General features: G+C 44.3%; 1 protein-coding gene across 1 annotated transcript in view; it reads left to right on the forward strand.

Moving 5' to 3' along the window:
- ATP1B3 (ATPase Na+/K+ transporting subunit beta 3) overlaps window positions 1–23,882 on the forward strand; it is a 32,331-nt gene extending 8,449 nt beyond the window's left edge. The window contains exons 2-7 of the mRNA XM_083178362.1: window positions 9,787–9,915; window positions 14,613–14,717; window positions 17,234–17,424; window positions 19,327–19,377; window positions 22,217–22,300; window positions 22,947–23,882. Of these exons, the coding sequence (XP_083034488.1) occupies window positions 9,787–9,915; window positions 14,613–14,717; window positions 17,234–17,424; window positions 19,327–19,377; window positions 22,217–22,300; window positions 22,947–23,117 (731 nt within the window). The 3' untranslated portion in view covers window positions 23,118–23,882. The remainder of the gene's footprint in view (window positions 1–9,786; window positions 9,916–14,612; window positions 14,718–17,233; window positions 17,425–19,326; window positions 19,378–22,216; window positions 22,301–22,946) is intronic.
- Window positions 23,883–24,639: the final 757 nt, after the last annotated feature.

Genomic DNA, 24,639 nt, shown 5'->3' on the forward strand with positions numbered 1-24,639 from the left:
GTAGTTCAACAGCTGCACTGCCAAGGTTCTCCATCACTGCTCTATGGTGTTGCAGAACAGCTGACTTTGCTCTGACCTGGAGCTAGACTTAAATGAAACATGATGGGTTCACCTAGGGGTTGATTTACTAAGCCTTGGATAGAGTGAAAGCTGAGAGATCTAGTACCAGCCAATCAGCTTCTACTATTTGTCTTTTCAAACCAAGCCTGTAACATGGCAGTTAGGTGCTGTTTGGTTGGTACGTTGTCTGCCCATTTTCTCTCACCAATGCTTAGTACGAAAATTGTGATTATAGACATTTGGTGGATAAAGCAGTTTTCTGTGCTGATACATAATTTAAGTGAGCTTCCTTTTACATCCAGAAAATAAGATTTCGAATGAGTTGTCATGAGGACACCTATATATTCCTTTGTTCTGGGTTTGAAGACGGTGTAAACAGTCTGACCCGGGTTGTGAGACCCGCCATTACAACCTGCCAAATGTTCCGGGTTGAACATTGGTTCAACCTGGATCGCGGTGCAGTGTAAATGGGTAGACCCGGGTCAATATGACCCATTCTCTGCAGTGGAAAAGCTGGCTTTGGGAGATGCTCTCAACTCCCAGTGCCGGCTCAGGCCCCGCCTACAGGGACATCACCCACCCAGCATTATGCAGGGTGGGGACGCAGTGTAAAAGGGGTCAAAAGCCAGGTTGCAGACGGGTCCAAAAACCAAGGTGCAACCTGGCTTTTAGGCATTTAAAGGGTACTAGCAAGAAGCTTGAGGTCTTATAATTACTTGGTTTACCGAAAATAAAAACTTTGAGGGTCCTTATGAGCATTATTCAATACCCTGACGGTGAGTTATCAATGGCGAGAAGTGCCGTTAACTCGCCGTCAGTGTATTCAACTCGCTCCCCTGAGGCGAGGTAGAAACGGCTAGTGTGGCCATTTAAAACGACAAGGATCACCACAAAATGCGTCAGACTCCCTGCTTTTGCGGCGAACCTCCCTAATTAAGGGGATCCTTGGTGGCCCCACATCGAGGATTGTGGTCAAACATTGAATACGGCGAGGGGGTTTGATGGCTTGGATGACTTATTTTTGGCAAGGAAAAACCATCATCGCCGTACAAACACCCTCATTTGCTGCATTGAATACCCCTCTATATACAGTATACAGACACTGCAGGTAATTGTGCCTTACATACTACCTGGTGTTTGGTCACCTGACCGCAGAGAACCAGCTATACTCTGATGAATGAACTTGTGCTATTCCTATATTGGAGCAGCAAGATGCTACTGGCACCTCCTGTGTTTGCTGGACACCTGTGAGAAATGAATCCACTCCTGAAGGATGCGCAGGTTATTCCTGCTCTGAGTGTATCCTAGAATGCATCCTAATTTCATTTACATTTTTAGTTTATTGCATTTTTCCCTTGAAGGAAGCACCTGTAAATAAATGGGGTGCGAATATACTGGGGATGCAATAAGTATTACTGGGCTATTCAACATGCCGCTATGGAACTACACATCCCAGCATGCACTGCCACCGTTTTGCAATTAGGTAATGCTAAAACTGTCAGTGCATGCTGGGATTTATAGTTCAACAGCAGCTGGAGAGACGTATATATATTGAATACGCCTGATCTAGAGCATATGGAACTTTGTGAGTTTACAGACTCAACTACAGTTCATTCTAGCTCATCAGTATACAAATATGGTTCCCATGGCAACCTATGTCAACACTATATGTACTGATCCTTCATGCTGGGATTTGTAGTTCTGCAACTCTTAGAGTTTGTGACTAGCTTTTTACCTTTAGCTTTAAATAGCCCCTGGGGATAGTTTAAAAAGGAATCTTTGACAGATGAGTGGATTATTAGGGTAGCGTGTCTCTTGTGTGCTTGCTGGTTTTTATTGTCCTGCTTATGTTTCTGTGTATGGGGAAGGCGCTTCTTGGTAGTTGGTAAAAAAATCCAGATTGATGAGAATTCCTAAAATAGTGAGTGAGATGGCAAACCCTACACAATGCCCAGCAAAGCTCTCCCAAGCACAAGTGATGGATATTCTGTAACGGCGCTGTGTCATTTGGCCAAGAGATCATGTGCTACACTGCGAACACCCAACACTGGCTGATTCTACAGCCAGTGCATTTGCAACAGTGGGCCCGATTCAACCCTGATCTGACGGCTGTGAATTCGCACAGGGTCTGATTATTGCATCAGGCCCAGTTTATCCATATGTTGGATCTCTACTTTATTTATAAGAGGTTCTGCTGTTCATTGAGCAGCTAATACCACTTTCACACAGGCAGTCGAATAACCCGGCATTTGAAGCGCCAGGTTATTCGGCCGCGGCTGTCAGACCCCTCTTAAAACAGGAGAGCGAATCTCCGGGTCTAAAATTTTAGACACGGCAATTTGCTCTCTTACACGGGTTTTTTGCCTGTGTGAAAGGGTCAACCCGAATCTTAAAATCCGGGTCTCCAACCGCGGTCATTTGCAGGGTCAGAGACCCAAGATCCGGAATGACGCTTTCACACAGCTAAAGGACCAATGTATTTCATGCATTGCCGGGTGGAACTGCTTCACCCGGGAATTTAATTTTCTGTGTGAAAGGGGGTATTGTTCCCACTTTACAATATCCTTATTGGTCATTCAGGACTGGTAAGATACGGGTAGTTAGGGATCCTTAATGCGTGCCAGCTATTACAGCCTCTCCTGTGCCACGTATTGCGTTGCTGTACATGGAGATATCTGTGTAGCAGAAGAAATACAACTCCTTCCAGAAAGGTGCCTGGTTTATGCTCGGCGTGACCACATATGACCTCATTCAGCGTTGTTCTTCTCCCTGTCCTGATCAGCCTCTGAAACATTCCGATCAGAGGTTTCAACTATATTCTATTTCTGCGTGAAACAATGTTTTAAAACATGAAATAAAGTTTGTGTACTATCTCTGACACTGAATGTGAATGCCAAGCAATCCTTTTCTTGCACATATTTATTGCCAGTTGCATATCATGTCCCCAGTAGTGCCAGTTACATATCATGTCCCCAGTAGTGCCAGTTACATATCATGTCCCCAGTAGTGCCAGTTACATATCATGTCCTCAGTAGTGCCAGTTACATATCATGTCCCCAGTAGTGCCAGTTACATATCACGTCCCCAGTAGTGCCAGTTACATATCACGTCCCCAGTAGTGCCAGTTGCATATCACGTCCCCAGTAGTGCCAGTTGCATATCGCGTCCCCAGTAGTGCCAGTTGCATATCGCGTCCCCAGTAGTGCCAGTTGCATATCGCGTCCCCAGTAGTGCCAGTTGCATATCGCGTCCCCAGTAGTGCCAGTTGCATATCGCGTCCCCAGTAGTGCCAGTTGCATATCGCGCCCCCAGTAGTGCCAGTTGCATATCGCGCCCCCAGTAGTGCCAGTTGCATATCGCGCCCCCAGTAGTGCCAGTTGCATATCGCGCCCCCAGTAGTGCCAGTTGCATATCGCGTCCCCAGTAGTGCCAGTTGCATATCGCGTCCCCAGTAGTGCCAGTTGCATATCGCGTCCCCAGTAGTGCCAGTTGCATATCGCGTCCCCAGTAGTGCCAGTTGCATATCGCGTCCCCAGTAGTGCCAGTTGCATATCGCGTCCCCAGTAGTGCCAGTTGCATATCGCGTCCCCAGTAGTGCCAGTTGCATATCGCGTCCCCAGTAGGTTTTTAGCAAGGACATTTTGGAGACCATGGTTTTCGGGATAATTTGGATATACTTAGCCTGTATTATTATATGTAGCTAACTTTGCTATTCAATCCTAGCTAAGTAACCTATGCTTTAGGCAACCAGTATACCCATTTCATACATGAAGTGACTGGCCCAGTAATAACACCATGCAGCATTGTATCTGTAGTTTGCAGCTGCTACCGGTATGCATCTCAATGTTGTTCGTGTCATTGGGTCAAAAGGTCGACATGGAAAAAGGTTGACATGAGTTTTTTATTTTTGTAACCATCTTGGTTATATTTACCCATCCCAGTGGGCACAGAGGTAAAATATACTAGTGTACTGAGCGCAGTGAGGCACCGTGCCCAAAGCATGCCGAGTGCAGCCGCACACTAATACAGTGCCCATGTCGACATGAACGCCAAAAAACCTGGAAAAACTCATGTCAAACTTTTTACTTATGTCGACCTTTGGCCTGTTGACCAACAGTGGTTGACCCATTGACTGTCATACCCCTAGCAGGTGTATGCACCAAATGTCTGTGAACCCCGTCATCCATAGACTTATTGCGTTGGCTGCAGCACAGCAGATGGCAGATATATTGTGTGTGCAGGTGGTATGCCGACTGTTCATACCCTTTTCCCATGGGAAGTTTAAATGCCCACCTATCTGATGCCAGACTGAGAAAATGGGTGGCCGAACTGTAGGTGTGTATAATTAACCTGAATCTGCTGCTCTGTCGGCCCGCCGGTGTCAGCCCCGTGTGTGCCAAGCATATGTGCCTGATTTTTATGAGAACTAGAATAGAAAATAAAAGACTGTCCAGGTGTCTGGATGCGGCTCATTTTCTGAAGGAGGCTTTTTTAGACTATAACAGGTGTATCCTATTACCTCTGATCACTGATGCTGTGGCTTATCAGGGTTAAGCTGTGACTGTCTAAAACAGAGTTCTCTGAACCTGTGTGTTATCGGGTGAACTTGAGCTTTATTGGATCGACAAAAAAATAAAAAATTCTGAAAAAAGATTATCTTGGGTAACAGAGTACCGCTGTCAGCGACTGATTCGATGGTTTGAGAGAATTTGCTCTAGTCTAAAATGGCCATTGAATTCAGTTTTTTGCGCGAGCAGCCCAGATAATGCAGAGAATTAGCTGGTTTAAGGGGCATCTCCAATGCTAAGTGCAGAGCGCACTGCAGTTATGGCACGACCAGGACTTTCATCCAATCAAAGTGGTTAATACATTTAGTGTTCCCACTAGGCTGTTTTAGCTGCACCCTGCCTGACTTTTTTTAAAGGGCAAAATGCGCCCTGCCCCTCTAGCAGCACCCTGCTAAAAGAGCCGGTGTGCGACCCCGCTGGAGTGACCAGGGAAGCCCAGCAGCGTCATAGATGGCGATGCCCAGCGCTTCCCCGGCAGTGCAGAGCCTTCAGTGGGCAGGACCTGCCCCTTTTTGTGACGGCGGTGGCCTGGGACCGCCCACAACAGTGACGTCGGCGGCCAGTTCCAAGCATCCCTGCCACCGTGCAGCGGCGTCCTGCCCGCCCCGATTCCTAGAAGGAACACTAACATTGTTGCCTTATTGCCAAGGTTTTGTATTACTGACCTAAACATTATACCTGGAATAAGAAGATTTTTACTTTACTAAATCTGGCCTGCGTGCTGCAGCTTCTGTCCTTTTTAAAGGTAACCGATGTTGGTTGGGGTGGTGGTGCTTCTATCACTTTCTATTCGATTACAACGGGGATGAATGATGTGTATCTCCTATATATTTGGCTACATCTGTCACTCAAAGTGGGTGTCTGTGTCTATAACGCTCTGTTCCTGGACTTTCCTCTTAATGTGTGATTGCCTTCATCTGTGCTGAACACCTTTCTGAGAAATTAACCGGTTTAAAACAGGTGATGGCAATCATACATTAAGGGGAAGTCTAGAAACAGAGCATTGTGTCCCTCCTGGAGAGGGTCATGTTGGGAGGTATGTGACAGAGAACCAGCCCAGTGAGCCCACAGACAGTGCCAGACACCCACTGCCTTCCCATGTTGCCCAGCACTGCTACTCCACAGCCACCAGGTGAGCGCCCCCCTCCCGCGTTTTGCGGCAAAACCTCCCCCCCGCGCGCCCCCCCCCTCCCGCGATTCGCGGCAAAAACACCTGCTCCCCCGCGACCCCCCCTACCGCGATTCGCAGCAAAAACACCCCTGCGACCCCCCCTCCCGCGATTCGCTGCAAAAAGAACCCCCCACGACCCCTCCCGCGAATCGCGGCAAACCCTCCCCCGTGACCCCCCCCTGATTCGCGGAAAAAACACCCCCCCCCGCGACCTCCCTCCCGCGATTCGCGGCAAAAAGAACCCCCCCGCGACCCCCCCCCCCTTGCACGATTGGCGGCACCCCCCCTGCAACCCCCCTCCCGCGATTCGCGGCACCCCCCCGCAATTCGCAGCAGCCCCAGGATTAAATGGCACATGCAAAACACTGACATGGCTATGGTCGACAATGAAAAAGGTTGACATGAGTTTTTGAAGATTTATTTTTAATTTTTTTAATTTTTTCATATTCATTGTCATGTGTCGACATGGACACCAATGAAGTGGCACACTTATGTCAACATTTACATGTGTTGACCTTTCTCTTTCTGTGTTGATTTTTTCTTGTGGCGATTCGCGTCACACCCCCCCGCAACCCCCCCTCCCGCGATTCGCGGCACCCCCCGTGACCCCCCACCTCCCGCAATTCGCGGCAACCCCCCACCAGAACCCCTGTGAACCCCGCCCTCCCGCGATTCGCGGCAGCTCCAGAATTAAATTGCACATGGAAAACACTGACATGGCTATGGACGACAATGAAAAAGGTTGACATGAGTTTTTGAAGTTTTTTTTTTAATTTTTTGAATATTTTCATATTCATTCTCATGTGTCGACATGGACACCAATGAAGTGCCACACTTATGTCAACATTTACATGTGTTGACCTTTCTGTGTTGATTTTTTTCTTGTGGCGATTTGCGTCACACACCCCCCCCCCCACAACCCCCACTCCCGCGATTCACGGCACACACACACACACCTCCCCTGCGATTCTCGGCACCCCACCCCGTGACCCCCCCTCCCGTGATTCACGGCACACCCCCGCGACCCCCCCTCCCATGATTCGCCGCAACCCCCGCCCCGTAACCCCCCCTCCCGCGATTCGCGGCACCCACCCCCGCGACCCCCCCCTCCCGCAATTCGCGGCACCCCCCCGCGATTCGCGGCAGCTCCAGAATTAAATTGCACATGGAAAACACTGACATGGCTATGGTCGACAATGAAAAAGGTTGACATGAGTTTTTGAAGTTTTTTTTTTTCATTTTTTGAATCTCCTATATATTTGGCTACATCTGTCACTCAAAGTGGGTGTCTGTGTCTATAACGCTTTGTTCCTGGACTTTCCTCTTAATGTGTGATTGCCTTCATCTGTGCTGAACACCTTTCTGAGAAGTTAACCTGTTTAAAACAGGTGATGGCAATCATACATTAAGGGGAAGTCTAGAAACAGAGCATTGTGTCCCTCCTGGAGAGGGTCATGTTGGGAGGTATGTGACAGAGAACCAGCCCAGTGAGCCCACAGACAGTGCCAGACACCCACTGCCTTCCCATGTTGCCCAGCACTGCTACTCCACAGCCACCAGGTGAGCGCCCCCCTCCCGCGATTTGCGGCAAAACCTCCCCCCCCGCGCGCCCCTCCCGCGATTCGCGGCAAAAACACCCGCTCCCCCGCGACCCCCCCTACCGCGATTCGCAGCAAAAACAACCCCGCGACCCCCCCTCCCGCGATTCGCTGCAAAAAGAACCCCCCCACGACCCCTCCCGCAATTTGCGGCATAACCACCACCCCGCGACCCCCCCCTCCCGCGAATCGCAGCAAACCCTCCCCCGTGACACCCCCCCCCCCCCCCCCGATTCGCGGAAACCCCCCCCCCGCGACCTCCCTCCCGCGATTCGCGGCAAAAAGAACCCCCCCGCGACCCCCCCTTGCACGATTGGCGGCACCCCCCCTGCGACCCCCCTCCCGCGATTCGCCGCAGCCCCAGGATTAAATGGCACATGCAAAACACTGACATGGCTATGGTCGACAATGAAAAAGGTTGACATGAGTTTTTGAAGTTTTTTTGTCATTTTTTGAATATTTTCATATTCATTCTCATGTGTCGACATGGACACCAATGAAGTGCCACACTTATGTCAACATTTACATGTGTTGACCTTTCTGTGTTGATTTTTTTTCTTGTGGCGATTTGCGTCACACCCCCCCCACCCCCCACAACCCCCACTCCCGCGATTCACGGCACACACACCTCCCCCGCGATTCTCGGCACCCCACCCCGTGACCCCCCCCCTCCCGTGATTCACGGCACACCCCCGCGACCCCCCCTCCCATGATTCGCCGTAACCCCCCCTCCCGCGATTCGCGGCACCCACCCCCGCGACCCCCCCTCCCGCAATTCGCAGCACCCCCCCGCGATTCGCGGCAGCTCCAGAATTAAATTGCACATGGAAAACACTGACATGGCTATGGTCGACAATGAAAAAGGTTGACATGAGTTTTTGAAGTTTTTTTGTCATTTTTTGAATATTTTCATATTCATTCTCATGTGTCGACATGGACACCAATGAAGTGCCACACTTATGTCAACATTTACATGTGTTGACCTTTCTGTGTTGATTTTTTTCTTGTGGCGATTCGCGTCACACCCCCCCCCGCAACCCCCACTCCTGCGATTCACGGCACACACACACCCCCCCCGCGATTCTCGGCACCCCACCCCGTGACCCCCCCCCTCCCGTGATTCACGGCACACCCCCGCGACCCCCCCTCCCATGATTCGCCGTAACCCCCCCTCCCGCGATTCGCGGCACCCACCCCCGCGACCCCCCCTCCCGCAATTCGCAGCACCCCCCCGCGATTCGCGGCAGCTCCAGAATTAAATTGCACATGGAAAACACTGACATGGCTATGGTCGACAATGAAAAAGGTTGACATGAGTTTTTGAAGTTTTTTTGTCATTTTTTGAATATTTTCATATTCATTCTCATGTGTCGACATGGACACCAATGAAGTGCCACACTTATGTCAACATTTACATGTGTTGACCTTTCTGTGTTGATTTTTTTCTTGTGGCGATTCGCGTCACACCCCCCCCCGCAACCCCCACTCCTGCGATTCACGGCACACACACACCCCCCCCGCGATTCTCGGCACCCCACCCCGTGACCCCCCCTCCCGTGATTCACGGCACACCCCCCGCGACCCCCCCCTACCATGATTCGCCGCAACCCCCGCCCCCGTAACCCCCCTCCCGCGATTTGCGGCAACCCACCCCGCGACCCCCCTCCCGCGATTCTCTGCAATCCCTCCCCTCCCGCGATTCGCAGCATCCACCCCCCCACAACCCCCCCTCCTGCAATTCGCGGCACCCCCCGCGACCCCCCCTCCTGCAATTCGCGGCACCCTCCACGACCCCCCCCCTCCCGCGATTCGCGGACACCTAAGTTGCAATACAGGGCATCTTTCATACAATTCTAACCATATTTTTCATATACAAACGTTCACAAATTAAGGGGGCGCAGCCCCTTACGACGGTGTGAAGAGCGCCCGTAGGGCGCGATGAATCACCTAGTGTTCAAATATTCTCTGTAAACCGCTGCGGAATATGTGTGCGCTATATAAGAAACTGTTAGTAAATAAAATAAATATGTAGACAAAAATTATGATTGTGAAAAGCTCTGTGCAGATGGTAAATGTGTACTTTTGTTGCTTGGCCAGTAATATCACAGCAAGAATAACTGACATGCAGTGCTTTATCAATTTGTACCAAATAAACAATGTTTTAGACAGAATATTACAGCTCCTTTGTGGGATATGTAATCCATTATGGTGTTTGTGAGGAGAATTTATAGTAGGATGATACAGGGCGACTAAACATTACCATACGACCTCATATGTTCAGCAGTTTTATTATGTATAAACCGTCTATTACTAGCCAGACTAGACTTCACCTGCAATATATGTTTTGGTTCTAGTAATAAACTAATAATCTGTTTCCTTCCTTCCACAGCTCTGATTCTGCTATTTTACCTAGTATTTTATGGCTTTCTGGCGGGACTCTTTACCCTGACTATGTGGGTAATGCTTCAAACACTGGATGACTCCGTACCTAAGTATCGGGATAGAGTTTCCTCTCCAGGTACTGATTTCACTCATCTTATGTTATTTAGACCATTTTTATATCTGATTTTATTTACAGAATATGAAATCTCAAAGTTTGAAGACCTAGAAATATGAATATTTCCAAAAGATACAAAAATATATGTATTGAAAAAAAAATCCTAACCTATTTACAGAACTTTTGTTTTCAGACCGGGAATCCTGAAGTCCTAACTGCAAGTTGCATTGTGCATTCATGTTACCAAGTGGTCTGTACATACAGGGGAGATTTTTGCACATTTATTAAAAATAAAAAACTAAGAAATCACATGTACAGAAGTTCACAGCCTTTGCCATGAAGCTCAAAATTGAGCTCCGCTGCAAACTGTTTCCATTGATCATCCCTGAGATGTTCCTACAGCTTAATTGGAGTCCATCTGTGGTAAATTCAGTTGATTGGACATGATTTGGAAAAGCACACACCTGTCTATATAAGGTCCCTCCCTTAACAATGCATGTCCGAGCACAAACCAAGCATGAAGTCAAAGGAATTGTCTGTAGACCTCCAGGACAGGATTGTCTCGAGACACAAATCTGGGGAAGGGTACAGAAAAATATCTGCTGCTTTGAATGACTCAATGAGCACAGTGGCCTCCATCTGTAAATGGAAGAAGTTCAGAACCACCAGGACTTTTCCTAGAGCTGGCCAGCCGTCTAAACTGAGCAATGGTGGGAGAAGAACCCTAGTCAGGGAGGTGACCAAGAATCCGATGGTCACTCTGTCAGAGTTACAGCATTCCTCTGTGGAGGGAGGAGAACCTTCTAGCAGGACAAGTATCTCTGCGGCAATCCACCAATCAGGTCTGTATGGTAGAGTGGAAGCCACTCCTTAGTAAAAAGCACATGGCAGCCCGCCAAAATGCACCTGAAGAACTCGGACCATGAGAAACAAAATTCGCTGGGCTGGTGAGACAAAGATCAAGCTCTTTGACGTGAATGTCAGGCGTCATGTTTGGAAGAAACCAGGCACCGCTCATCACCAGGCCAATACCAACCCTACAGTGGAGCATGGTGGTGGCCACATCATGCTGTGGGGATGTTTTTCAGCAGCAGGAACTGGGAGACTAGTCAGGATGGAGGAAAAGATGAATGCAGCAATGTAGAGACGCCCTGGATGAAAACCTGCTCTTGACCTCAGACTGGGGTGATGGTTCATCTTTCAGCAGAACAACGACCCCAAGCACACTGCCAAAATATCAAAGGAGTGGCTTCAGGACAACTCTGTGAATGTCTTTGCATGGCCCAGACTTGAATCGGATTGGAGTCTGGGCGATCTGAGAATCTCTGGAGTGATCCGAAAATGGCTGTGCACCAACTCTTCCCATCCAACCTGATGGAGCTTGAGAGCTGCAAAGAGGAATGGGTGAAACTGCCCAAAGATAGGTGTGCCAAACTTGTGCCATCATATTTAAAAAGACTTGAGGCTGTAATTGCTGCCAAAGGTGCATCAACAAAGTATTGAGCAAAGGCTGTGAATACTTTATTTTTAATAAATTAGCAAAATCACCGAAAAACCTTTATGACGTTGTAATTTTGAGGGGGGAAATTCATTTTTCCATTTTGGAAAACATGTAATATAATGTTCAAAAAGTAAAGTGCTGTGAGAATACTTTCCGGTTCCACCCTAGTATGCTCATTTGCATAGAGGGGGCTTCTATTCATTCTTCTGCGAAGCTGGCATTACTAATTAAGTGCACTGAGCAAGGCTACAACCACTTGAACCCAATTAAAAGATATTTGAGCTTGCCCAGCTCCTGTATGCACCTGCTGTAGCCAGTCATGGATGTCAGTGGTACTTACCTGGTAGTTTCCCATTATCTAGATCCTGCATGGCCCTCCAGCTGTAAAACTACAAGTCCCATCATGCCTTGCCACAGTTTTGCTATTAAGGAATGCAAAAACTATGGCAAGGCATGCTGGGATGTGTAGTTTCACAACAACTGGATGGCCACAGTTTGGCCATGCCTGATCTAGATGTATTCTAGATAATACTAGAGATTCTGGGTATATCAAGCGTCCAAAAGAGTGGACAAATGGTGAGTTTGCCCATATCAACCAATCAACATCTGGCTAGCATTTTCTAAGTACATTCTATAAAATAGTAAGTTGATTGGCTGTTATGGCCAAGTTGTCCACTTCTCTCTAGGATACTTGATATGTTACCCCCTCAGTCACCAGTTGAACACTGAAGGCCCCCGAAAACCCGTGAGGATGATTTTGGATTGAGGTTAGGCTGTGATACATATTTCGCTGGTTCTCCTTAAACCGGCCCTAGCCCTCTTGTTGTAAGTGTACAACACTGACCCATTTCTGTACAGAAACCCCCTGTGTAGTCTAATGAAACAATCAGATCCAGCACTGCCCACCGTTCTGTGCGATATAAATACTGGTATTAAGGAGGTACATCCTTTGGACAATTAACTCCTTTTTTCTGTTTATTCCGGAATGATCAGAGGAATCTGTTTTGTAGCGATCTCATTGGGCTTAGTAAAGAGCTTTTGTCTATTTGCAGACTTAATAAGGGACTTCTTATAACGTACTTATCTTGTTGCGTAAATTGTTTTCTCTCTACAGTGTTGTGCACTCACTCGCAGAGTCCATGGATTTGAGTCGCTCAGTAAATTAATAACCTTGTGGTAGATACAGAGACTTTAGTATGTGCAATAGTGGTGTTGGTGTGGTGACAGTACAATAGTAATAATCATCTTATCTGAAGTTTGATTTGATCGTGGGACATATATCAATGCAGGTTGGAGCACAAATACACACTCAGTACAGTTTCAGAAATGTTAATGTTGTAAATTTGACTATAGTGTGTTAGACCAGAGATATTCCACATGCAGCGATCTAGTTGTAGTAGAACTACCAATGCCAGCATGCTATGCCACAATTTTGCTATTTGGGCATGCTAAAACTGGGTGCTGGGATGTATAGTTAGCCAGCAGTCATAGGGTCACATGTTTAGACATATTCTCTTCTATTGGCTCACACTAACCTAAGCATTAAATTGCCGCAGGACATCAGTTTTGTGTTATCACTGACTGGATGTGGAAAAGTTTTGTGGCAGTTCCGAAAAAGCTTGCTGCACATCAACAGATACTGAAGTTGGATGTATAATTGTGACTGCATTGATGAATGTCCCCTCTCGTGTATTAAATTCTTCCCACAATTTGGTCTAATCAAAGGAGGCAATCCCAGATTTTATTATTTATTTTTATTTTTTTACTTTATCGTATGCATGTTATTTAGTCATCAGTCTTCGCTATTCCCGCTACAAAGCGTATCTCCCTTTCAGTACCTTGCTGAGAACAGGGCTTCCACAGGTTCCTGGTCTCTGCCTATCTGGGGAAGACAGAGTAGGAGGCTGTCACAATCCAGTCAGGGCTGAGAGGGGCTTCCCAAAGCTCTCTGCTTGGAGTGTTATGTACCAATGTGGATACATTTTTTAGAATTCTCAATCACTTTGAGCAATTTAAAGAAAAAAAGAAGGCCCTCGTCATTTAGGTTTAATTCGGAAACTATATGTGTCGCCTTTTTTTCTGCTTTAAGTGTATATACATTCCGGCCTTGCAATTAAACGTTGCTGAAGTGGCCCCTAGCTGGTGCTCTTGCAGAAGCGAGACATTACTCTAGTGACCTTTGCCCTGGCCGTTTCTCTTGCGTGCATCTGACATTACAAAAATTAGCATATATGTTAGATTGTGGTAGCTAAAAAAAACAAAGGTCTTTTAAGAACTGCTTGACTTAAGGTGCCCATACACTAGTAAGATTTATCTTCAGATCTGGCTGGTTGGAACAAAAACATGGTTATGGATTTTTCAGCATTTCCAAAAAAATGGTCAACTGTCGTTTGCTCTCATCGATAACCATGTTTTTGTTCCAACCAGACAGATCTGCAGATAAATCTGCATGTGTTACACTTTCTGCATTTAACATTACTATTCACGCAATGCCAGATACATTAACCCTTTTATATTGTAGTAATTGCATTAACCTTCCACCTACGTGAATGATATCAGGGATTTTGCCTCGAACAACAGATGAGCTGATATGTGTTTTATAATCTCAGAAGTCCGAGCCGTGTGATTGGGTTTAAACATTCCCAGTTACCTTATTCACTCCTCGTTCATTTTATAACCCATGACAACCAGCTCCGTGTGCACCCTGCGTCAGACCCAATCAGCCTGCACCTTCCCCCATGACAACACAAAAGCTTTTCACACTAAAATTCCACAGAACTTCGTCAATCCTCCGTCCTGACACACGCAGCTCTGTAAGCCTTGCCCCCCCCCTTCTCTCTTGGGAACGGCTTACATTAAACACCCCATTTATAAATGCTTGACTCCACCCTTCTCCAGGTCTGACATGGAAGTTGTTGTGAAATACAAGTCTCCCTGTGTCTTCTTGCCTATCTCGTCCTGTCATGTCCATGTTGGTTTATTTTCTGTTTTATTTTTATTTGCTGATCAGAGGTGCCTGGTTATTATGGTCGCTTTTGGATTTGGTTTGCTTTACTTGATTTTTTTTTTATGATTTCCAAAATACTGCACTGATTTGAAAACAGGTTATGGGTTTTAATGAATGATCTTGTAATTACTCTAATCAAGCAATGCCACTGATTAGTTTGTAGACCTAATGACCTTTCCCTCCTCCCCTTTCTTCTCTTCTTCTAAACAGGCCTCATGATTTCTCCCAAGTCACCTGGGCTGGAGATGGAGTTCAGCAAAAGCGATAAAACTTCATTTGAGCCCTACACTAAAGTACTCCAGTCCTTTCTAGGGCGTAAGTAAATATTCTGCGCAATGACCTAAATCTTTGCATAGGACATAATTACAATTGTATATGACCGTATCTCTAAAATGGACGCTATTGCCAAGCATTGTTTGTGTGGGGAGGGTGACTATTCCTTTGTTACATAAATGTTAAAAGAGGGATAGAGGCTAGGGGAGGCGGTGTAATCATGCCACTGTATAAATCAGGCCTGGCTAACCTGTGGCTCTCCAGATGTTGTGAAACTACAAATCCCAGCATGACTTGCCACAGTTTTAACACTACCTTATAGCAAAACTGTGGCGAGGCATGATGGGATTTGTAGTTTCACAACATCTGGAGAGCCACAGGTTGGCCAGGCCTGGTATAAATCATTGCTACGGCCTCATCTAGAATACAATGTACAGTTCTGGACACATTCCATAAAAAAGGACATATTGGAACTTGAAAAGGTTCGGAGAAGGGCAACAAAATTGATTAAGGGTTAAGTCATTGGATTGTGAGGAAAGGCTAGCCAGATGAGGTATGTTTGCATTTGTACATTTACAAATACATAAAGGGTCAATACAGCAAACTATCAGGTGATGTGTTGACCATGAGGGCTGTACACAGGATATGCAGTCCTCTTCTAAGGAGGAGAGGAAGTTTCGAAAACAAGGGATTGTTTACAGTAAGGGCAGTTAAGATATGGAATACTCTGCCAGAGAAGGTTGTGATGGCAGGTTCAATTGATACATTTAAATATGGGTTAGTCATATTTTAATAGAAAATAGTATCCAGGGGTATAATCATTCATTAATGTACTATAGTGGACTCAGATTGGGCAACCATTTTGAGTAATCGGGAACTTAAAATGGATAAGCGGTTATCTTATCCAGGTTATTATACCGCAAGGAGAGAAGTTGTAGGTTAAACTTGATGGAGTAATTTCTTTTCAACCTCACCAACTGTTACTATGAAATATTTTAATGCCTTTTATAATTAATTGCCTATGTGTGTTAAACTGTCCATACATCGGTGATGGATTGGGATAATTTGACAATTTTTGTGATGATGGACATAAACCATTGCTGATTAATGGGCTTCCCCAATTGATTGCGACCAATAAGTGCAATTTCCATTGCAGATTGATCAACATGTTGGACAATCTGCAATGGATTGGACTTGCATTTGCATCATTTGTGCAACAATCCTACAATTCTTCCACTGCTTATAATCACTGCTATAGAGATTGCAAAAAGTGGTGTATGGGTGTTTTGTTCAGATTTGATGATCCACTGTGAAGATTGAAAAAAAACCTACCAATCACTGGTAAATATCTGTAGTGTATTGTAGAGTACACACCAGGACGACCCTGATTGTGAAACAATTTAATTTGAAATCGCACAATGGATTGGAGTACACGATCGGTACCCAATCCAATGTAGATGACAAATCCTTTACTGCAGTAGATAAAATCTCCAATTTGACAGACGACCGCCAGGGGCGCACATCGGATCGGAATCGTTCTTAAAACCAGTAGGATTCTACTCTTTTTACATAGAATCAGTCACACAATGCGTCGAAATCAGGGATTGGAGCCCAAATCATCCTTGTGTGTATTGACCATATGAGTGCAGATTGGAAAATTGTGCAGTCTTGGAAGAAAGTGCAAAATCTTTAAATCATGGATTGCTGATGTATGGCCAACTTACCAACCTTCTGCTCCACCTTCAATCTCACAAATTATCGATCACCACCATATATCATGCAATTGCAAGTCCATAGTTTGGACATGCCTGGTTTAGGGCAAGCATCACAAAATAGTCAAATTGCCCCAATCCGTCGCTGATGTATGGCCAGCTTAATACATTTTATAAAATGGTGGCTTAAATTTGGTTGCTAAACGCAACCACTAGAGTTTTTTTTTCTCCCATTAGTCTGACCTTTTCATGTTTCTTATATGGGCATAGTAATCCTAGGATCTGTAATATTCCTATTTACGGAAGTAGGTACATTTATTCTACATGTGCTCAAAGGCTTTATTACAGCTGGGCACTGAGGCAAGTTGCAAAGTACCTGAATTAAGCCCATGTGACTCGGGATAAAATGTATGCGACTCCTGTTCAGCTAGTTGATAGTAAGGACAAGTTATGTAGGTCGATGTTTCTGAGCACTGTGCAGCCCCTCTGGCCAGCAGTGAAATAGTTACATAGCCCTGTATTAGACCTGCTGTGATCAGGAGGTCACTTGTTCACGTCCCAGCAGGACCAAAGTGACCTTCTGTCCTGCAGAAGTGAGGTGGAAAAATATCTGCAAAGATTGCTGTTTCTAACATTGTAACTCTCACACTGATCTCAAGATGTTTCTTCATCTTTAGAATCTGGTATTTAATCTTGTGGTGGCAGATTAAACCCTGTTCCGTTATGTTTATGCTTGTACAGATAGACTTTATTGTACTTTTTTAAAGCTTGCATGCTGTGTGTGGGCCAACACAGGGGCACAAACATTGGAACGCCACAAAAATGTTGTTCTTGTTTTTCCTCCAGCATACAATGACTCCATACAGGCCACAAACCTTCAGTGCACGCCAGGACACTACTACGACCAGGACAGTGTAGAAGAGAGGAAGTCTTGCCAGTTCAACAGGTCCACACTGGGACCTTGCTCCGGGCTTGAAGGAAATGAGTACTTTGGGTTCGACGAGGGGAACCCATGTGTGATCGTCAAGATGAACAGAGTATGTATCTATGAAGTAACATGCGCTCCAGCCTCAAGTGCTTTGTCCCCTATATTCATTCTCGTAATAAAGAAAACATGGACTACCATGAGGTTGTGCAGTCATGAGACATTAGGTGGAGTTGTTGGGGTAGTTGCTCATTTGTGTAGAGTTGTCCACCACAAGAAGTTCTTATAGCTGTAACCCGATGGAGGATCAATAGGTTGGCATGGACTTGGTTTAACTCAAAGTTCTTCTCATAATTTACAGTTAGGATTAGGGGGAAAATAACAAAAAAATCTTCCTCTCGTTGACCTTTTTGACCCATCCGACCTATTGATCTTTAAATTCATCCTCTTTACACTGTGGATGGTATGTTTTACCTAACTAGATAGAATAATATTGTGACACTATTGAGACCATTAATATGAATTTTTCTTGTGTTATCACAATATAAATGATTGGCACAGTGGGAACGGATTGTAAACTGTGAAGTAGTAAACCGATGCACTCTCCACAAGAGAAACTTACTGCAAAGTAGAGAATTGCAGATTACCTATACAAGGAAGTTACCGGAGTGTTTTGTAAGCTTGAGATTGCAGGAAAGGGAAATCCGTGTAATACTGTATGTGATAATGCAGTTTCGGCCAGTAGACAAAGGAAATAGTATTCTTGTGTTTTTTGTTTTTTTTAATAAGATTTAAAATTTGGATCAATTATTTAGCACTGTAATAAGCACTTGGGGGTATATTTATTATTTATTTACAGTTTCTTATATAGTGCAGCAGATTCCATTGCGCTTTACAATAGTAAACAGTGATAAAACAAACTGGGTAACAGCAGACAGGCTTAGAGGTAGGAGGGCCATGTGATAAGCCTTGGAGATAGATCAAGTGAACTTCTATAAATCAAGTGAACTTATATAAAGTAGCTCCTAACTGCCATGTTACAACCTGTGTTTTGAAAAAGGACAGGAGCTGGTTGGTTAATTGGTAGATTATCTGTCCTTCTGATCTCTCTCCAAAGCTTAGTACATCGACCACCCCTTAGTGTTGGACCGTGTACGTAAAATTTCAAATTCATTGACAAATAACCGTGGTCGTGCGGGTGAAATCCAACTACTATATAGCTGTTGCGTTCAATTACCGGTAGAAGTATTGGCCATTGGTGCCTTCACTAATGGTATCAAATGTACATAATTTTTTGATTCCTCTAAGTTGGCTGATGATGGCACATAGTTGATTATTTATCTCTAGGTCTACACACATCTCTCCTGCTCATTTTGCTGCATGCTCAGTTTTTTTTTTTTTTTACTTCTATTATCTTCACTCTGTTAGCAAGTAGGGCAGTGGTGGTACTCTGTTAGCATGTAGGGCAGTGGTGGCACTCTGCCACCACTGCCCTACATGCTAACAATCTACAGCTTATCAGCAATGACAGTGCTTGCTGAGATCTGATGGAGAACCATAGCATATACTTGATACATACCAGCTCAAAGCTAATTTGGTTGCCATGGGCAAATTCTCCACTGCTCCACTCTATTAACTGCTTGATGCATCAACCCCCAGGGGACTGCCTCCCTGTCTGGAATATCAGGGGTTTAGTTAAATACCGCAATTTTGAACCGAGTATTTCTAAGGAAGTTCTGCCGCTCACATTATGTTGCGTGTAACCAACATGATGTCATTTAGACGTTGTTCATTTTAGTAGCTTTCCAAAATCTAGGACGTTTCGCAAATACAGTTTCCTAAATAAGACTACTGACGTATTAACCCGAATCCTATGTTGCTTTTATTATGTACCTTTCAGAATAGCAGAGTTAGTAATGATATTGTGACCCAGGAGATTAAATATTTGTGTCATTTGTTTAATGGTTTTATACCTCTACATTATTGCATTGTCTTTTATTTTTTTTTCTCCTAGATTATTGGATTAAAGCCGCAAGGAAATCCTAAAATAAACTGCACTTCTAAGGTAAGCTTCCAGTATAACGGAATAATGGCAGTGGTATTCAGGTATTTCTTATTACTTTTAGTAGGCCCTTGTGTTTGCACCAGTGGTGGCTCTTACCGTTTTGAGGAGGGGGTGCCGCAATGCGGGCCCCCCTCCGCTGCATTCCTCGGCCGTCAGTCCCCGGAGGCTTGATCAGGTTCCCGGGTCCTGCACATGCGCAGTATGGTCCGCATGTACAGAACCCGTTTTGGGGGCTGCCACACAGAGGCATACCGGAGGGAGGGAACACCTCCCAATAGGACTGCCTTTAGTGACTGGCAGGTCAGACTTCCAATAGGAAGTCACTGCCAGTCACATTGAAGCCAGAGCAGTCTGACATTGCATCTGGCTTCACTTTAGTTAGAGACAGTGGCGGATTTTTACCTGGGGGGCTGCAGCCCATAGGTAAAAAACGCCACTGGTTTGCACACTGACTTTCAATGCAGGTATAATGGGTTCAGTATAATTTCCTTACAGTCAGGATCCCAGCTGTCAGGAACCTGACCGTGAGATCCCGGCCCCTGGAATGTTGACAGCGGGGGAGCGTAACAAGGCCACTTGCGGGCATGGTGGCTCGTTCGCTCACCACAAGTCTTTGTTCCCCCTCTATGGGGGTTGAGGACCCCCATGATTAAGAATAGACCCTGGCTCCGGGATTACAGCAGGTGGTAATGTCAGTCAAGATCTTGGCGTCTGCATCCTGACCGCCGGTATCCCAACTGTTGGCATATTGACTACATCGTATAAAACCACCTCCTAGGAACATGTCATGCTGTTCCTAGGAGGTGGTCCTCTCAGGAGGACCATCCATGGTTATGTCCTCTCAGATGGTGGCAACGTGCTTGGGACCTGGAAAGTGGCCTCCTGTGGGTGGGACAAAACCATCTGTGGGCAGTGCTTGAATACAGTATTAAATATAGCTGTGATTCTCTTGTAAACAATATGTTTTTATCTTTAAAAGCCACTTTTACCACATTATTTCATTGCTCCCTGCAGAGGCTTCTGCAATTGTTCTTGTTGGCAGGGGCGCTTTTCAAAGACCAATATACATTTTTATAAATCTAGCTCTGGTTTCCTGTGAATTGCCTTTGCTGACATTTTATTGCCTATTTTGTTTACAGTTAGACCCACAATGCAAATACCGTATGGGAGATTGCAATAGTCAGTAGTTGAGGCAATGCTCTGTAGATATTTCATGCAATGCTTGTTGTAAATGTTTTTATGATAGCCTTCTATCAATTTTTTTTTTTTAAAGTTATCTGCTTACTTAAAAAGTGGGGCAGCCTAAATATCCATCAGTGATTGTTATGAAATTGTCATGGTGGGTGACCAGATGAGGTTGTTGTAAGGTTTCTTCATGTGAGTATGTGGAGAATTCTCACAATGCCGCAGAACACGGCTGGGGTGTACAGAACTCAGCGGGTCCTGTTTCTGTGTAACAGGCTGTAAGCCAGCACCTTCCCCCCCCCCCCTGTCGCAGTCACACCCTTACTAGTTGACTCTCGTGTTTTGTTTTTCTTGAGGCAGCTGAATACACAAGCTGTCCTCTTCAAAGTTATGGAACAAATGTTCATAAAATACTACAGTACTTTTGTGGAGATGCGTTCCCGAACATCTATAGAAATGCGGTGCTGAGGACCAAATGCCTTAGCATTCAAGTTATGGCAATTTTCAAGATCTAAGTAATTTAGAAGCAAGATTTTTTAAAGCCGCATTTTATATTTGTTGATAGTCAAAACCAGCTTGTACTCCTTTACATTTTGCATCTCCTATTTTAGAACCTAGTAAATACTATTCCGTCTTTCATATCCATGGTAACTGGCCTTCTAATTCCCATCCCCTCTGATAATAGCATCATTGCCGTAAGAACAAACCTACAGTTCAATGGCCAATCTTATGATTCGTATCCATTCAAATAAAGAGAACTATATGAAAATATGGGCAGCACGGATGGTGTAATGGTTAGCATTACTGCATCACAGCGCTGAGGTCATGGGTTCAATTCCCACCATGGCCCTAACTGTGCGGAGTTTGTATATTCTCCTTGTGCTTGCGTGGGTTTCCTCCGGGTACTCCGGTTTCCTCCCACAATCCAAAAATATACTGGTAGGTTAATTGGCTCCCAACAAATTAACCCTAGAATGTCTGCGTATACATGTGGTAGGGAATATAGATTGTAAGCTCCACTGGGGCAGGGACTGATGTGAATGTTAAAATATTTTCTGTAAAGCGCTGCGGAATATGTGTGCGCTATATAAGAAACGGTAAATAAATAAAATCAATATTTTAGCCCTCTTGCCTCCTTCATACGATGGTTTTGGAATTATTTTTTTCTGATATCAATTTATGCTGCCACTATTAAGTATGCCAAATGGGGTAATTTGATATGCGAGATGCAGAAATTACTACAGGTTGAGTTTCCCTTCTTTAAATATCCTGAGTTTCCCTTTAAATATCCGTTATCTAAATTATTCCGAAAACCATAGTCTCCAAAATGTATTTTCTTCTTTTTTTTTTTTTGCATAAAACCTACTGGAGGCAGGATATGTAACTGGCATTACAATTCCATGTCTGAGCGTACACAAACCTTGTTTTATGCACAAATAAAATATAGTTGTGTGTATTTCATGTGATTATACCGCATATATACAAGATACCTCATTCAAATATAAAAATATTCCAAAGTACGGAATAATCAGTTATCCAAAATGCTTCTGGTCCCGAGCATATTGGATAAGGGATACTCAACCTGTACTTGTTATGCAGTATACATCGTTTTTAAAGTTAAATAAAGGTTAAACATGTGGCTTAATTTCTGCAGACTGACAACGTGACCCTGCAGTATTATCCGGAGTTTGGAAAGATTGACTTGATGTATTTTCCGTACTACGGAAAGAAGACCCATGTAAGTAACAAGCGTATTCTAAAGTGATAAAAAAAAAAAAGACCTGACTACAGAGTTCCCATTTATTTAACATGGACCTTAAGTAAGAGTTTCTGACTTTAGGTTGTGTGTGTGTGTATGTATTGAACCTTAACTGTTGCTATTACAGTGCTTTCATTCAAACATCCTTGAGTAGTTAAATTCCAGGTGCGGTCACACTGTGGGGCGGATGTACTGGGAGCGAGAAAAAAACAGCCAATTGCCCTTTTTCAGATACAGGGCCAGATGCACTAATCTTCAAAAGTGATAAAATGGAGAGTGATAAACAAGCAACCAATCAGTTCCTGCGTGACATTTTTCAAACACAGAGATGGCAGGTTTATCAGGATTGGTTGGCTGTTTATCACTCCATTTTATCACTTTTGAAGCTTAGTGCATCTGGCCCACAGCCTCTAACATGGCATTTGTAGGTAGTGTCTCTTTGCTTTATCACTCTCCAAGGCTTGACATGGCCTATTTAAGTACAGCACTAAACACGGAGATGTAAAAACAGTCCAAGTGGTTACTGCCACTGTGGGTAAATCTAGATGCACAATAAGTGCCACTGGTACTGAAATGTTGTACTTTGTGGGAATGAAAAACCCTTAACACTACCTTCTCTCCACAGTTGAATTATGTTCAGCCCTTGGTTGCTGTGAAAATTATACCCGGCAATTCCACCGGCATATCAGAAGTACTGGTCGAGTGCAAGATCCACGGATCTCCCAACTTGAAGAACGAAGATGATCGAGACAAGTTCCTTGGTCGAGTGAATTTTAGAATCCAAATTAAGGATTAAAATAGGCAGCTGAACAGTGTCCAGTTGAATAAGTTGTTTTTGATTTTTTTTTTATGTTTTTAATATTTTTTTTTAATTATTATTTTGATATTTTTCTTCTTTATTTGTTTTTTGTTTTTAAATCAGCCATAGTTTTTTGTAGAATCTGAAACCATCTGGGAAGATGATATAAGTGGCACATGATTCAGGGTAGCATTACTATGTGCTTCCAAATCTGATGCTTTAACCTCTTCTGTGTTTAGAGTGCTAGATTGGGTTCTCCTGACTTCTCCGATTTGGAAGAGGTTAAATTCTCCCTTACACGCATCTCTCTGCCCCTATGGGGGGGCCAGTTTACAAACAATTTAAAAAAAAAATCAAATAAATTATCATTTCATATTAGGGGACCTGTAAATAGCTGATTCCGAACATAATACTGGTGGTGTTCGTCCTATTTTTGATGTGATTTTATTCCTTCCCCAAAGCCCCCTCTGTGAGTGTTACAAGCTTAATGTGTTGTGCTATGTAAATATTTAATTGATTTAACACTGGTTTAACTGTCATATCTCAAACGCCTACACAGTTTTAGGGAACAAAAATGACAAACAAGTGAATGGTACCTGACCAACATGTACAAACAAAATAAATACAAAAAAAAAAAGGAAAAAATACAAAAAAAAAATCAAGGAAAGATTTTATAACCTCTGCAAGAATTGTGTGTCTTGTGCAGATGCCTTAAGTCCTGTATGAAAAACAGCGAAATAAAGTGGATTTTAAAAGTGGAAATGTGAATTGTAGAAGATTTCTTACTCGCTAAATGGCGTCCTTTATGTAAAGGTTTATGTAGACGTTTTTCAGCCATACTTGGAGTAACAGAGAAGCTATAAGAATAGTTTAGATTTGAAATACAAATAGTCTATTACCCCCATTTTGTTTATCCAGGCATTTTATTAAATCCCACAATTGGTACAATTTCTATTCTTGGCATAGTAACTGGTTGACCACTAGATTATTTCTATACTTAGGTTCAAGGCTTGTTGGGCACAAAGTAAATGTTGGTCCTACAACCTTCCACAAGTACCATAAGCCCTATAGGGGTTCCTTAGTTACTCACTCCCCATGTCAGGGCTAGAACACACCTCTTTCCTTTACAAACTCACCATATTTATATCTATTTTATAGTCTAGATCATATTTATTTCATAGTATATTGTCCTCAAGCCCATGTGATTATAAATGCAACATTCTGTATCTACATGTGTCCACAAACATGTAGCTTCCATGCGTGTTAAACAGCCCTTCTAGTGGCGTGACTCTTTCGCACAAAATAGTGCATATAGGACACAAAAGCAGCTTCTTGATTAAAGTGATATGCAGCATGCCTACATTCTGTGTGTGACCACGGCTGAATCTGCTTATGGAATGCTACCTTACAGTCTATTCCAGTACACTAAGTAATTCCAGTGTATTCCTGTTTAACGTTTCATATGCAGATACAGCAGCAGGCAAACAAAGAATATAGGCATGCATATATATTTAAGCAG

This window comes from Crinia signifera, chromosome 3 (genome assembly GCF_055691185.1).
Source record: "Crinia signifera chromosome 3, ASM5569118v1, whole genome shotgun sequence".
Lineage (NCBI taxonomy): Eukaryota > Metazoa > Chordata > Amphibia > Anura > Myobatrachidae > Crinia > Crinia signifera.